The sequence below is a fragment of the Podarcis gaigeae genome (assembly GCF_964106915.1).
Source record: "Podarcis gaigeae genome assembly, chromosome: 1".
Lineage (NCBI taxonomy): Eukaryota > Metazoa > Chordata > Lepidosauria > Squamata > Lacertidae > Podarcis > Podarcis gaigeae.
Genome location: NC_139678.1, coordinates 47,118,946 through 47,132,465, shown reverse-complemented (window position 1 = coordinate 47,132,465; position 13,520 = coordinate 47,118,946). Strand labels below are relative to the sequence as shown.

The following is a 13,520-nucleotide window of genomic DNA, read 5'->3' as shown; positions in this document are numbered from 1 at the left end:
AGGATTTCTCTATAAGGTAAAGGTAAAGGTACCCCTGCCCGTATGGCCCAGTCGTGTCAGACTCTAGAGGCCGTGAGCCGGCGCCATCCGAAGACACTTCTGGGTCACGTGGCCAGCGTGACTAAGCGGCATCCGGCAAGCCAGCACAGCACACAGAAACGCCGTTTACCTTCCCGCTATAAAGCGGTATCTATTTATCTACTTGCACTTAAGAGTGCTTTCGAACTGCTAGGTGGGCAGGAGCTGGGACCGAATGAGGGAGCTCACCCCGCCGCGGGGATTCGAACCGCCGACCATACGATCGGCAAGTCCTAGGCACTGAGGTTTTACCCACAGTGCCACCCGCATCCCGGATTTCTCTCTAGTTGCATATAATTGGACACTATTTTGAATTATTGGTTTAATATTTTGATGTTTGGGCTCTTTTGGGAAGAAAGGCAGGATAAAAAAACTAATAAAGAAATAAGATGGCTGACCGATCTTTTCAAAACTGCAAATTTTAAATCATAATCAAAATTTGCACGATGGTGCTTGAAATGAAGGAGCAGTGGTTTTTGTCAGTTTTGTCTAATTGGATGCCATTTTGTATCAAGATGGTGACCCGTATCTTTCAAAACTGTGCAGATTTTAACCACTGATTCCAAAACTGGTATCTTAGAATTCCTGAGCAATGTTATGCACCCTTTGCCAATTCTAATTTGAAATGGGAAAGGAGATAATTATTTCAACCAAAACACACACACACACACACACACACAGAGAGAGAGAGAGAGAGAGAGAGAGAGAGAGAGAGAGAGAGATTGATTATGTCAGGCCACTTATGAGGCACCAATATACTTGGATTGGCTCTGTTGTTAGTTTTGGAAACGAACTTCTTGACTCTGTTGTTAGTTTTGGAAACACAAAAAGGGGAACTAGTGCATAAAGAAATGACTGTGTTCATGTTGGTAGTTACTCAGACAGAAAGAGCATGTCACTGGAAGACAGCAAGCTTTTTGGTAAAGGGATGGACTGCCAAAGTCTGGCAGCTTGCCTTGCCTGAGAAGCTTACACAACATTGCAGAGCTAGCAGAGGACCTAAAGTGAAGGACAAATCTGCAGATACTTGGATGCCTTGCCTAATGTATATTGGCAAAGGTACCCCAGCATTGATCCCACCTTCAGCACATAAAGAGAGGTGTGGCTGCACGTTCGTAATGCTTGAATGTGTTGCAATGGAAGTGTGAACTCAAAGAGGAAAATAGGTAACGGGACAAGAGCATCAGTACTCCAAAGTTCGTTGGAAGTTGTCAAGAGTTCATTGTTGTAACAGAGAATAAAAATACTAATCACAAAGTTTAAACGACCTCCACGAAAAAAGGGAGCCGAGTGCTAATGTTATTGCTCTCCTGTTCTAAGCTAAATGTCACTGTAATTGACAGACCACACAGCTGGGGAGGGGACGAGGATACAGTGTTTTTTATACAGTGGTACCTTGGGTTACATACGCTTCAGGTTACATACGCTTCAGGTTACACACTCCGCTAACCCAGAAATAGTGCTTCAGGTTAAGAACTTTGCTTCAGGATGAGAACACAAATCGTGCTTCAGCGGTGCGGCAGCAGCAGGAGGCCCCATTAGCTAAAGTGGTGCTTCAGGTTAAGAACAGTTTCATGTTAAGTACGGACCTCCGGAACGAATTAAGTACTTAACCCGAGGTACCACTGTATATATATTTCACACTAATGGTGAAAAATAGTTACCCTTGCCCTTTTCTTCACCAAAAGACTGCTAAAGTTCATTCTCTCATGCTCATACAGGGCTTATTGTCCCTTCCCTTTTGCCCTGCTCTTCCCAGGCATAGGTTCCCACTTTAAAGCTCCATGTCCGAGTGTTGGGGTTTTTATGCTCCAGTGCTTTCCCTGCAAAAACCTGCTCTTTAGCACTCAGTCAGAGCAAACATCGATTCGCGTTTTCTACTGACTGCTATTTGCTCCGATTTAGCTTTGCAGTGAGGGTTTTCACAGAGACAAAAAAAAGGGGGCATTCGGACACAGAATTATAAAGTGCAGGTGGGCCTGGAAAGAGTGAAGGAAAAGTAAGTGTGGATAAACCCTCTTGCACACCCAAGAGGCAAAACAGTTGAGTAGTTATGTAAGAGAGATTTTCAACTCTGCCAGAAGAGTGGGTAGCTTCTTATTTTCTTTATCAACAGTGCTGAGTTAGCACTTTCCATGCCTCATGCAACTGCTCCTAGTCAGCCAGGATCACCATCCTTCTAATCTTCCTTTGCTCCTTAGCTCCTGGAGAGGGAGAAGTGGCTGATGGGCTGAGAAAGTGGCTCGTGACCCTGCCTTCTCCCCATGGTTCAGGCTCTCACCCATTCACAATGCTGTGGTTGGAATTCATTATCTCCTGCAGTACCTGCAGTTAAACCATTTCATTAAGAAGGAACAGCACAAGTTTAAAAATAAAGAAGACCTTGGGGGAGAAGGCACTGGTTATGGATGTGTTGTGACTTTGCTGGTTTGGGAGCAGCAGTGAGGGGATCCGGCAGGAAAAAGAGGGTACTTGCCTGGGGACAGAGCTGCATGCCTCCCTTGGGTGTTCAGGAGGTGGGGGGCCCAGAGAGCTGCAAGGAGAAGCTGCCACTTAATCAGAAAAAGTGACAAAAATAAAATTGCAGCCAAAGACAGGAGACAGGTTCTTCTTTTCTCCCCCGTCTCTTGAACAGCAATCAATCAAGCCAAGCAAGTTGCTCTGAGCAACAGGGCAAAGGATAGGGAAAGACGTGTGCAAAGTGGCGATAGATTTGTCTTCCCTAAATGTCAGTGCACACCCAAAACACACACCTCTTTCAGAAGTCGGAAGGGTGGCACTAAGGCTGTCTCCACTTGAGAAGAATGCACTGCTCTTCTTTTTTAAAAGGTCAAAAAAAATTATGATATGGGAAAAGTTGACAGAACTGGGGGTGGAGGTGGGGAGAAAGTATGGCCGTGTGTCATACGGATACCTCACGCAAAGCGAATGTACAAACCACGGCTCTTGCACATTAAAACACTAGTGTGGCAATACTGATCAGAAGGTCGGCAATTCGAATCCCCGCGACGTGGTGAGCTCCCGTTGTTCGGTCCCTGCTCCTGCCAACCTAGCAGTTCGAAAGCACGTCAAAGTGCAAAGTAGATAAATAGGTACCGCTCCAGCGGGAAGGTAAACTGCATTTCTGTGAGCTACTCTGGTTCGCGAGAAGTTGCTTAGTCATGCTGGCCACATGACTCAGAAGCCGGCTCCCTCGGCCAGTAAAGCGAGATGATCACGCAATCCCAGAGTCGTCCGCGACTGGACCTAATGGTCAGGGGTCCCTTTATCTTTACCTTTACTCATTCAGCAGAAAGAGGTGATGAAGTCTGGACAGAAGGCTTCATGCGGTGGAATATCATTTTTAGAATGCTTCCACACATAAAAGAAAAGAAAGCCAGAAGAAATGACCTTGGAGAATTTGTGGAGATACAAGGTAGAGGCTAGAATCTGCTGTGCGGATTGTATTTCTCTTTTCTCTCAGTAATATCCACTGCAAGCAACCTGAAATGATGCAGCCTATTTCACCAAGGCTTTACCACCTCTTTTATTTGCATGTGTAGATCCAGCTTGAAGTCTAGAGTTTACAGAATGTCTATGTAGACAACTTAGCCTGCTTACACACTATACCTTTAGAGCATATTCAAAGCACATTCCCTCCCTCAAAGAATTATGGGCACTATAGTCTGTTAAAGGGTTGCTGGGAACTGTAACACTGTGAAGGGGTAAACTAGAGTTCTTGGGAGGGGAAAATGAGCTTAAAATGTGCTTTGAAGGTGCAGCATGTGCAGGCTATGGCTATGCCATATATAGCTTGAAATCTTTAGTTCCTTCAGCTCAGTTACTCTAGTATGAGGTATGAACGGCCTCTCTCTCCTTGCCTCAGTTCCCATTCCCCAACTGTGATGTCATCACTTAATGGCTGAGCAAGATCAGCTCCTCCCTTCTAGCATGAAGCTAACCCATCCAGCGGGTACCAGTTGCTTGACAAAAACAATTGTGTGTGGGCCCTGAACACCTTTTTCACGCCTCAGAAGTGCACGTGTCTTCGGGGGGAACGGGGAGAGAGAATGAAGTCACCTAAACTGAGTTTCCCCCTGATCACATGCTGTGTGATCTTGAGTTACACTACATGTCAACAAGGAACTGGAGTAGAGGGGGACAAGTACACACTTTCAGTACAAGAATTGGGGTGTCTTCAACAAGTTTGATTAAGGTGCATATAGGAAGGAGGTAGTTCAAGGAGGATGTAAAAGGTAAAGGTAAAGGTACCCCTGCCCGTACGGGCCAGTCGTGTCCGACTCTGGGGTTGCGTGCTCATCTCGCTTAAGAGGCCGGGAGCCAGCGCTGTCCGAAGACACTTCCGGGTCACGTGGCCAGCGTGACAAAGCTGCATCTGGCGAGCCAGAGCCGCACACGGAAACGCCGTTTACCTTCCCGCTGGTAAGCGGTCCCTATTTATCTACTTGCACCCGGAGGTGCTTTCGAACTGCTAGGTTGGCAGGCGCTGGGACCGAGCAGCGGGAGTGCACCCCGCCGCAAGGATTCGAACCGCCGACCTTTCGATCGGCAAGTCCTAGGCACTGAGGCTTTAACCCACAGCGCCACCTGCGTCCCGCGTCCCAATTAATTGATTGATTTAAGGTGGAGAAGACTGGATGCATCAATACTTTTGAGAAAACATGCATGCCGTAACAGTCAGAGATAAGATGAGAGACTCAGGCAAGGTCGGCTACTTCCCCTGTGATCTACCAATGCTTGTGCTTGGAAGAAAAATGTGGGTGTTCCTTTGCTCCCTCTCCCAATTTTCCATGATATTGCAGGGTCCGTATTTGCTACTTCCCAGCTGGCTTTTCTCCATGCAGATGAGTGTAAGGAAGCAGTCTCTGCACGACGGTAACACAATATAACCTCCTGCAAGCACCATGAATTGGAATAGACAGAGATATGCAACGATTTGACAGTATATGCAACAGAACTGTCACTTTTGGGAAAGGCCTGTGCAAGCTTCCAGGTCAGGTGAGTATCTAGCAGAGGCAAGGCTCAAGAGCCGAGCACACTTGAGATCCAGCTGGTTCCCTCAAGCTCCATCCCAAAGAGAGTTAGCTTAAATGTTCAAGACAAGCAAAGGATTGTTAGGTGGAAGGAGGAGAAAACAACCTCTGCTCAGCTAGACCCTGGGCTATTTTGCACTTTGCAAATGAATAGACATCAGACAAAGTCAGGTACTGTGTTAAGTTATTTATTTTACATCACATTGGCTCCATTTAAACAGGGACAATTTCCCCTGCTGCCAACCATGCCCAAGCAGGAAGGAGCATTGTGGAGCCATTAGTTTAGAGTCTTCAGAGGTACAGCATTAGTGAAACTTGGGTTTTCTTGCCTCTTTCTCTTGTCACATCTATTCAGAAGGGACAGTCTGTTATTGTTTCTTTCTGGAAAACTGTTAATTCGCACATTTACAGGTTCAGAAAGAATGAATGAGAAGAGGCAGAAGCAAGGCAGACCCCAGACCTGGAGGCTAATAAGCTTGGAGGTAAAATTGTCACCTACCCCACTGAAAAAGTGTAATATCGCTTTGAATTTTGTTTGGCTGTTTGTCTCTAGCATTTTTTTTTTATCCTGCTATGGCTGTATGCTAATGCAATAAAGGTTTGATTGATTGATTGACATGAGGAAGTGTGGACAAACAGAATTTGAAAGAGAGGGGAAACAGATTCATTCTTTCAATTCCTTTATACATTATTCTAGTTATAAGCAGGACATATTTAATACACATACACAGTGTGGTACAGGAGTCAGAGTGTTAGGCTTGTTGGTGGGAAGCAAAATACTGCATTGGCCTGAATATAAGCTGCCCCCCCCCCAAAAAAAATTATGACTGTGAAAAGTTAAAATGCGGCTTATACTCGGAGCCATGCACCCCACATCTACTTTTCCCTCTCTGTCCATGTCCGTTACAGCAAAACATGTGGTGACCTGTCTCTTGCTCCAATTCCATGTGAAGGGGCAGGGAAACTCAAAGTGAAATCCTGCAAAGTATTTTGTAGGCTAGTTATTATGGGGTAAGATTCTTACCGTAAGAGAGAAAGAGGTGGCAACAGAAGGCTGCTGCTTTGGAGCTCTTGTGATGTTTGCTTCTGTCCCCACCAGACTCATCAAGGGTCTGGAAACCAAACCTTATGAGGAACGGTTGAAGGAGTTGGGTATGTTTAGCCTGGGAAAGAGGAGACTGAGAGGAGATATCTAAAGAGCTGTCACAGGGGAGAGGGAGCAAGCTTATTTTCTGCTGCTCTGCAGAGCAGGACTCGAACCAATGGCTTTAAGTTACAAGAAAGGAGATTCCGACTAAACATATGGAAAAACCTTATGATGGTAAGAGCTGTTCCGACAGTGGAACAGTCTCCCTCGGGAGGTTGTGCTCTCCTTCCTTTTTAGGTAGAGGTTGGATGGCCATCTGTCATGGATGCTTTAGCTGAGATTCCTGCATTGCAGAGGGTTGGACTAGATGACCCTTGGGTTCTTTCCAACTACGATTCTATGATTTTATGATTGCTGTGAGGCAAAGGCCTATCACTTCAGTCACCAGGTGGACGTTCAAATGACTGAATGCTCCACTGTAACTCCATGTAGAAAGCAGGAATTGAAAGTTTAGGCTACAGCCCTTCTTGCTGACATTCTACTTTTTCTGCAGAAGGAATTCAGCATGGGCAGTATTTAAACAGCACGAGACCCCGCCTGAAGTCTGAAATGGCATAGCCCAGGAACAAATTTGACACCTTTGTAAGGCCTAAATTAAGGTTACCCGTTTCCTGTGGCCAGTCCCCAGGTTTACAGATCAGTCCCATACAAAACCCATTGAAGTTGAAATGTGTCCCCGGATTCATTGAAAAAAATATGGTAACCTTTGCCTAAATGGCTGCTCTTGAGTTCCTCAGAGAAAAAAAGCAAGATAAAAAAGTAACATAAATATGCTACTTTGTAGCTCTGAGGAAGTTATTTCAGGGTGTGTGTTTTTAAGCCTACAGTTCTGTTGACTATTTAAAGCAAATTATCTGTTAGGGATTCATTTGCCACTTGTACCTGTGTTGGTTTATTTTTGGATTTTCACCCTTGCCCCGCCGCTTCAAATAATGTAGACCGTGGTGTCCAAGCATGAAATGCTATGCTTTGCATTTTTACAATCTGCTTTACAAGGTGCATCCCAGAAGCAGAGCTACATTCCCATTAGTTCTGGTGGCACTTATAGAAAGAGCAATGATTTATTAGGCAAATGAGACAGCCAGGCCTAGCTGACTGCATAAGAACATATAAGTGTGTGAGCAGAATGCTTTAAACTCTGTGGGTGGATGTGGGGGTAACTGGGGGAAGGAGCTTACTCCCAGAACACAAGACAGGATAGAATTCATGACAGACCTGAAAGTGCAGTCATTTGCTATACAAATATATGCACCAATTGTAGCTCTCCTTTGAGATCTTGAACACCATATCCAAAGCAGAACTTCGCTCATCTTATACAATTGTTTAGTCGTTTAGTAGTGTCTGACTCTTTGTGACCCCATGGACCAGCGCATGCCAGGCACTCCTGTCTTCCACTGCCTCCCGCAGTTTGGTCAAATTCATGTTTGTAGCTTTGAGAACACTGTCCAACCATCTGGTCCTCTGTCGTCCCCTTCTCCTTGTGCCTAAATCTTTCCCAACATCAGGGTCTTTCCCAGAGAGTCTTCTCTTCTCATGAGGTGGCCAAAGTACTGGAGCCTCAGCTTCACGATCTGTCTTTCCAGTGAGCACTCAGGGCTGATTTCTTTAAGAATGGATAGTTTTGATCTTCTTGCAGTCCATGGGACTCTCAAGAGTCTCCTCCAGCACCATAATTCAAAAGCATCAATTCTTCGGCGATCAGCCTTCTTTATGGTCCAGCTCTCACTTCCATACATCACAACTGGGAAAACTATAGCTTTAACTATACGGACCTTTGTCGGCAAGATGACATCTCTGCTTTTTAAGATGCTGTCTACGTCTGTCATCACTTTTCTTCCAAGAAGCAGGTGTCTTTTAATTTCATGACTGCTGTCACCATCTGCAGTGATCATGGAGCCCAAGAGCTTATACAATACAGCTTTGTAATTATTCAGAGGCATAAGGGCCTTTTTGAAATATATGGTACAAGTACTAAGTTGAAACCTTTTGTAATTCAGAAACAGGGGTGGGCCCAAGGTGGATCAGGATCTACTGGCAGATCTCAGAGCGACCTCTGGAAAACTGGCAAGGATTTCAGACTCCCAACAGCAAAAGCAAAATGTCTATCCCCACTTCCAACTGCTAAAATGAAAAAAGTTATTGGGGCGGCAGTAACCAGGAGTGGAGTTTTGTGTAGAAGCTTGTGTAAGCTTTGTTCTGTTTTTGTTCTCCTAAAAAATTCCTGCGCTCAGAATTCTTTAATTCTAAGTGGATGTCTTTGGCACCAGGTTCCAGCTGACAGGTATAAGAGTTGAGAGGAGGATTGGAGTGGGGGATCAGATTATGCAGATCTGAAATCTGCCCACTCCTTATACAGTGGTACCTCGGGTTACATACGCTCAGGTTACATATGCTAACCTAGAAATAGTGCTTCAGGTTAAGAACTTTGCTTCAGGATAAGAACAGAAATCGTGCTCCAGCGGCACGGCGGCAGCAGGAGGCCCCATTAGCTAAAGTGGTGCTTCAGGTTAAGAAGAGTTTCAGGTTAAGAACGGACCTCCGGAACGAATTAAGTACTTAACCCAAGGTACCACTGTACATATTTTAAAGACTATGTTCCTCTTTGTATTTCAAAAAAGAACTCAATTCGGTGGTGGGGAGCCTCTTGCCTGTGAGTCAGTTTTGACCCAACAGGTCTCCCCATGTGACCCACGAGGCTGCTTTGGGCCACCTGCCCTCATACATTATGTCAGGTGTAGGGTAGGTAAGGAGGGTGCTTGGTCAACAGGGGCCTTGTGCATTGCTTCCCAAATGTCCAACAACCAGCTGAAGCTTCTTCAGCCCTGTGTTCTGTGATTCTCTTTTGGAAAAGCACTATTTGTAGTGTTGGATCAAAAAAAAATTTTTAATAGAAAACCCTCCACTACCAGCTGCTGGCTAGATTGAATTCCCTCTACACAGCCGCATAATTAAAGAAGCCCAACACCTTGTGAGTTTACAGCTCTGTGTACATGTATTTAGCTAAACCCCATTGATTATAAGGTACTTTCAAAACCAAGACAATTTAAATTCCCTTCCACTACGAGAGTTGTTTGGATTTGGCCTCAGTGGGTTTTCAGGCAAAGCAGAAGGATTTTTCAGCCACTTCCTCACCTAGTACAATTCTTGCAAGCATCATCTGAACAGATTTAATGTTTTAAAATTTCATGTTTCTCTGTGCCACTTTTGTGTCATTACTTCTGAATTTCCCATGAGACTCAATACCATTCTGGCAATCTAAATACTGGTCTTCAAGCAGCTACTAAAACTGGGTGGGGAGAAAGTACCGCATATCCAAAGAGGCACACAATTCTGAGATGAGTTGTGTGTCAAGTGTAAAGGAGAGAGCCTCTTCTTTGCATTATATGATGGTTTCTTTACATAAATAAATCAGAGCAGAGTTACAATAACCAGCAAGGGAATACTGTATAGAAGACAAAAGGCTCTTGAAAGGCAACAGAATTGTGTGTTAATGGATTTTTAAGTTATGAGTTTGAGGCAAACAATTTCATTCCACTTGCAAAGAATGATGCTTTCTGTCACGCAAATGATGCAGAATGAAATGCATTTTTAAGCATGCCTCTAAGGATTATTGTTGGGCTCTTGTTTGTTTTTACACCAAGGTGAATAGTAAAGATTGACGTAAAAGGGTTATTTACAGGAAATGCCTAAGAACGTAGGAAGAGCCCTGATGGATCAGCCCAAAGGCCCATCGAGTCCAGCCACCCAGATGCTTAAGGGAAACCCACAACACATAAGCACAATTTCACTCTCTCACTCATGTTCCCCAGCAACTGGTATTAATTTGCACAAGAGACCATACACAAAGACCACAAGAGGGCTGAATCTACATTGGTCCCAACCCTCTTTGGTGTTCCTTGGGACCTGTAACATACTAGGGATTTGGGGAAGGGGGGTAAGATTGAGCTATGGTCAAGTACGAAAAATTTTTTGGAAGCCTCTCCTGACGGAGATGAAATTAATGTTTAATTCCATAGTCTACCCATCACAACTGCCACCAAACATTTCCCAAGGAAATGAAAAACATTTCTTTGAAAGGGTGTATATTCATGCTGTAAAAGAGCCAGAAAACCTGAAATGTTACAAGTGGTTTGAGAGAACAATTATTTAACAGCCAGTGTCACTAAAGCAATCATATGGTTTTGCAATTAGCCACATGGATCCCATTATAATATTAGCAATATAAATGGAGACTCCTGCACATTCCAGTCAGACCTGCAAATCTTTTATAGACTAACCACAGGAACAGTTAAAATGTATTTGCAGTGTTGTATTTGGCAGGCGGACATCAAAGAAGAGGAGTGCTATAAAAGGCTTTGAACTCTCAAATATTGCTTCTATCCAAAAGCAAAGGCTGCTTTTACTGGATGCCCATGAATCAAAGCCAGGGCTGTTTTAATTTTAGCTAGGGGAAGAAACACCATTATTATCACTAGTGAAGGGTAGCAAAGAAAAGCCTTCAGTGCTAGAACATGCAGTGAACCATACCTCATATTCCGATTCCAGAGTCACTTTATTCTTCTTGATTCTTTCTGCCAGAGCTGGATCAATCTGCCAAGTCAAAAAGACCAGAAAATATCTATCAAACACTGTACATTTAAGTTTCGAAAAAACATTCAAAACAGGAAATATCCCCTCCAGTCTGTTGCAGTGTGCTGTTCCTCTGCATAGGAGAAGAATCAAGAACTGCATTTCCAATTGGCTCTTTGTCACAGTAGATTCTGGCAATATCTCTGAAGCAGAGAGACTTCTGCAAAGAATGATCCACTTAAATTCCACAGCCTTTCACCTTGATGGTACTACACCTTAAGCCTAAAGAACTGTAGAAGGGGAAAAATGATCTGCATATGAAAAACAGATCATTGAAGATGTCTCTCATACATTTCCATTCATAAAGTAGGAAACTGGGACATGTACACAATTACCTCTCTCTTCTAAAAATGAAAATGAACTCCTTTAGTTCAGTTTTGATCACAAACTAAACAATTTAAGATTGCAAGAGGCTTGCTTAAACTCAGTGTCTCAGAATGGATCACACCAGGAATATGAATGCAAGAACCCTCCCTTTGGGAATCCACCTTAGAAACTGCAGACTGGCATTCTAGAGACTTGGAAGAAAAGCCCAGCTCTCACATTCAAACACAGCGCTAATGAAATTCAAACAATGAACCGACCATTCGGATTTATCTCCAACGTCTCCTAGGACTTAATAGTTCCTTTTACCAGCACAGTGCTCATTCAGATTTGGTTTCCCTTGGAAGGACATCACTAGAGGCTTATGCTATTTTGTAATATTTTATTTATATACAGGTTGAACACAGGTGGAGTCACAGCTTGACCCTCTAACCGACAGCTAAATTGGACAGAGAGGCAGCCCTAACCCCTGATGCACTTAGCTTACAGAATCTTAAAACTTAAGTCTCTCTATTGATCAGAGTCTCCGACTCAAATTACAGTTTCCCAAATTACATTGTCCTTAGCGAAGAATGGGGGACATGCTCTCTTTTCAGGTATTTCCTAGCCATTCTGAAGAATTAAGTAAGATTGCCCAGCAGTTAGCTCCAAGGAAAACCCACCACCAAGAGAATACCCCCCAGGCTTAGCAAGTTCAAAACTCTCAGACATTGCCTTAAGCTAGGGTTTCCCAAACATTTGGGACATCTAATAGCATATAATACAGCACTAATGCTCTTTCTGTGGTTGGTGCTTTATTGCCATTAGTTTCTGAAAAGAATTTTAGGGTACTGTGAGTACTCTTCATCTTCACTGTCTGGAGCCAATCTCCCCTGAGCCTCTAGCAATAGTCAAAGAGTATGTTGTGGGGCAGAGATGTGCTATTTTCAAATACATCTGTGATCCTAACAATTCCATCTTTGTCTCAATAAAGGAGAGAGAGGACACCTGTGCTTAATTCCCCTTCCAAAATGTCATCTCAGAGCTAGAATACAACTATGATAAGTAGTTATACTTAGGAACCACTGCCCTACTCTCATGTGACTCAGTAAGTGAAGGATGACACACAGAATCACAGCAAGAAACCAGATGAGTGATCGTTAAATGAAAGTGATTATTTATTTATTTATTTATTTATTATTTTAAAGACCAGATTTTGGAGAGGCCTAGCGGGCCACAAATAAAATTTTGTTATTGCAGTTAATTAAAAAAAAAAAGACAAACCTCGTGAGCACAGAACATTTTAAATAAGGAAATTTGCATATATTACTGCTATATATACCCTATGATAGTTAAATCACCACAATGGCTCGTTTTGGTCCAAGAATAATCTAGTTTCAAGCAAGATCTGAACTGCATAAATAGAAACTCTCTGTTTTCAGAAAGAATAAAGAAGGAAGGTGGGGGAGTAAGGCTAGCATAGAGTGCAGGTCTCCAAAGCAGACTGGCAATGTCAGTTTCATTCAGCAATCCGAAATAAGAGGAAAAGATCCTTTGACGTTTGAGGATCCCCACCCCCACGCCTGCTTAGGACACCATCTCTATCAACAACTGCAGTGAATTCATTCCTGTGTTGCAGAAACATTTCATACCCACTATGTATTTATAGATACAATTTCTGGGCCAAAGGACTGAGATTCACAGTAAAACAAAATCTGCTTTGTCTAAGGCCTGGCTGATATTGACCCCATAACATATTACAAAAAGAAGAAGGAAACATGACTTTGGAGGTCAACTATGTGCCCAAGTTCCTAACCAGATCCCTCAGCCCAAGACGTTTTAGTGGACCTTGGACTGTTGTCAGGTAAAACTGGCCACATTCTACCCAGAGGTTGGCAATAACTGAACAAATGTTTGTACTGCAGGATTTTATGGGCTACAAAACTAATTTACACTGCTAGACAGTTCCAGTACATTTAGAACAGTTGTTTTCACCCCAGAAATAATTATTTATAAACAGTACTGTTTACAAATGGAGATCCCTTTCCTGTCATAACCCACCAAGTATAAAGTATAAAATGAATTCAGCTTTCATCCTGAGAGGGGAAAAGAAGTTAATTTATTTCCTTGTCCCGGCATCAATCATGAAAGGAAGCATACACGGTGAATCTTGGTTCCAGCAGAGGTTGCTTTTACTGTGTGCTTTTTAACTCAAGGCTTGAATCTGGGGAACCTCTCAGATAATTGCGTCTATGTAGGCGGCATTGACATGGTTGAAGAGATTGGCTTCAGGAGACTATAAATTAGCCGATCAATTTATTGAGTCAAAA

At 43.4% G+C, this 13,520-nt stretch overlaps 1 protein-coding gene across 4 annotated transcripts in view; it reads right to left on the bottom strand.

Moving 5' to 3' along the window:
- COX16 (cytochrome c oxidase assembly factor COX16) overlaps nt 1-13,520 on the bottom strand; it is a 45,427-nt gene that overhangs the window by 4,550 nt on the left and 27,357 nt on the right. For all 4 annotated transcript variants that reach the window (XM_083748224.1, XM_083748221.1, XM_083748223.1 and 1 more), the window contains one exon: nt 10,786-10,848. In XM_083748224.1, coding sequence (XP_083604350.1) covers nt 10,786-10,848 — 63 coding nt within the window. The remainder of the gene's footprint in view (nt 1-10,785; nt 10,849-13,520) is intronic.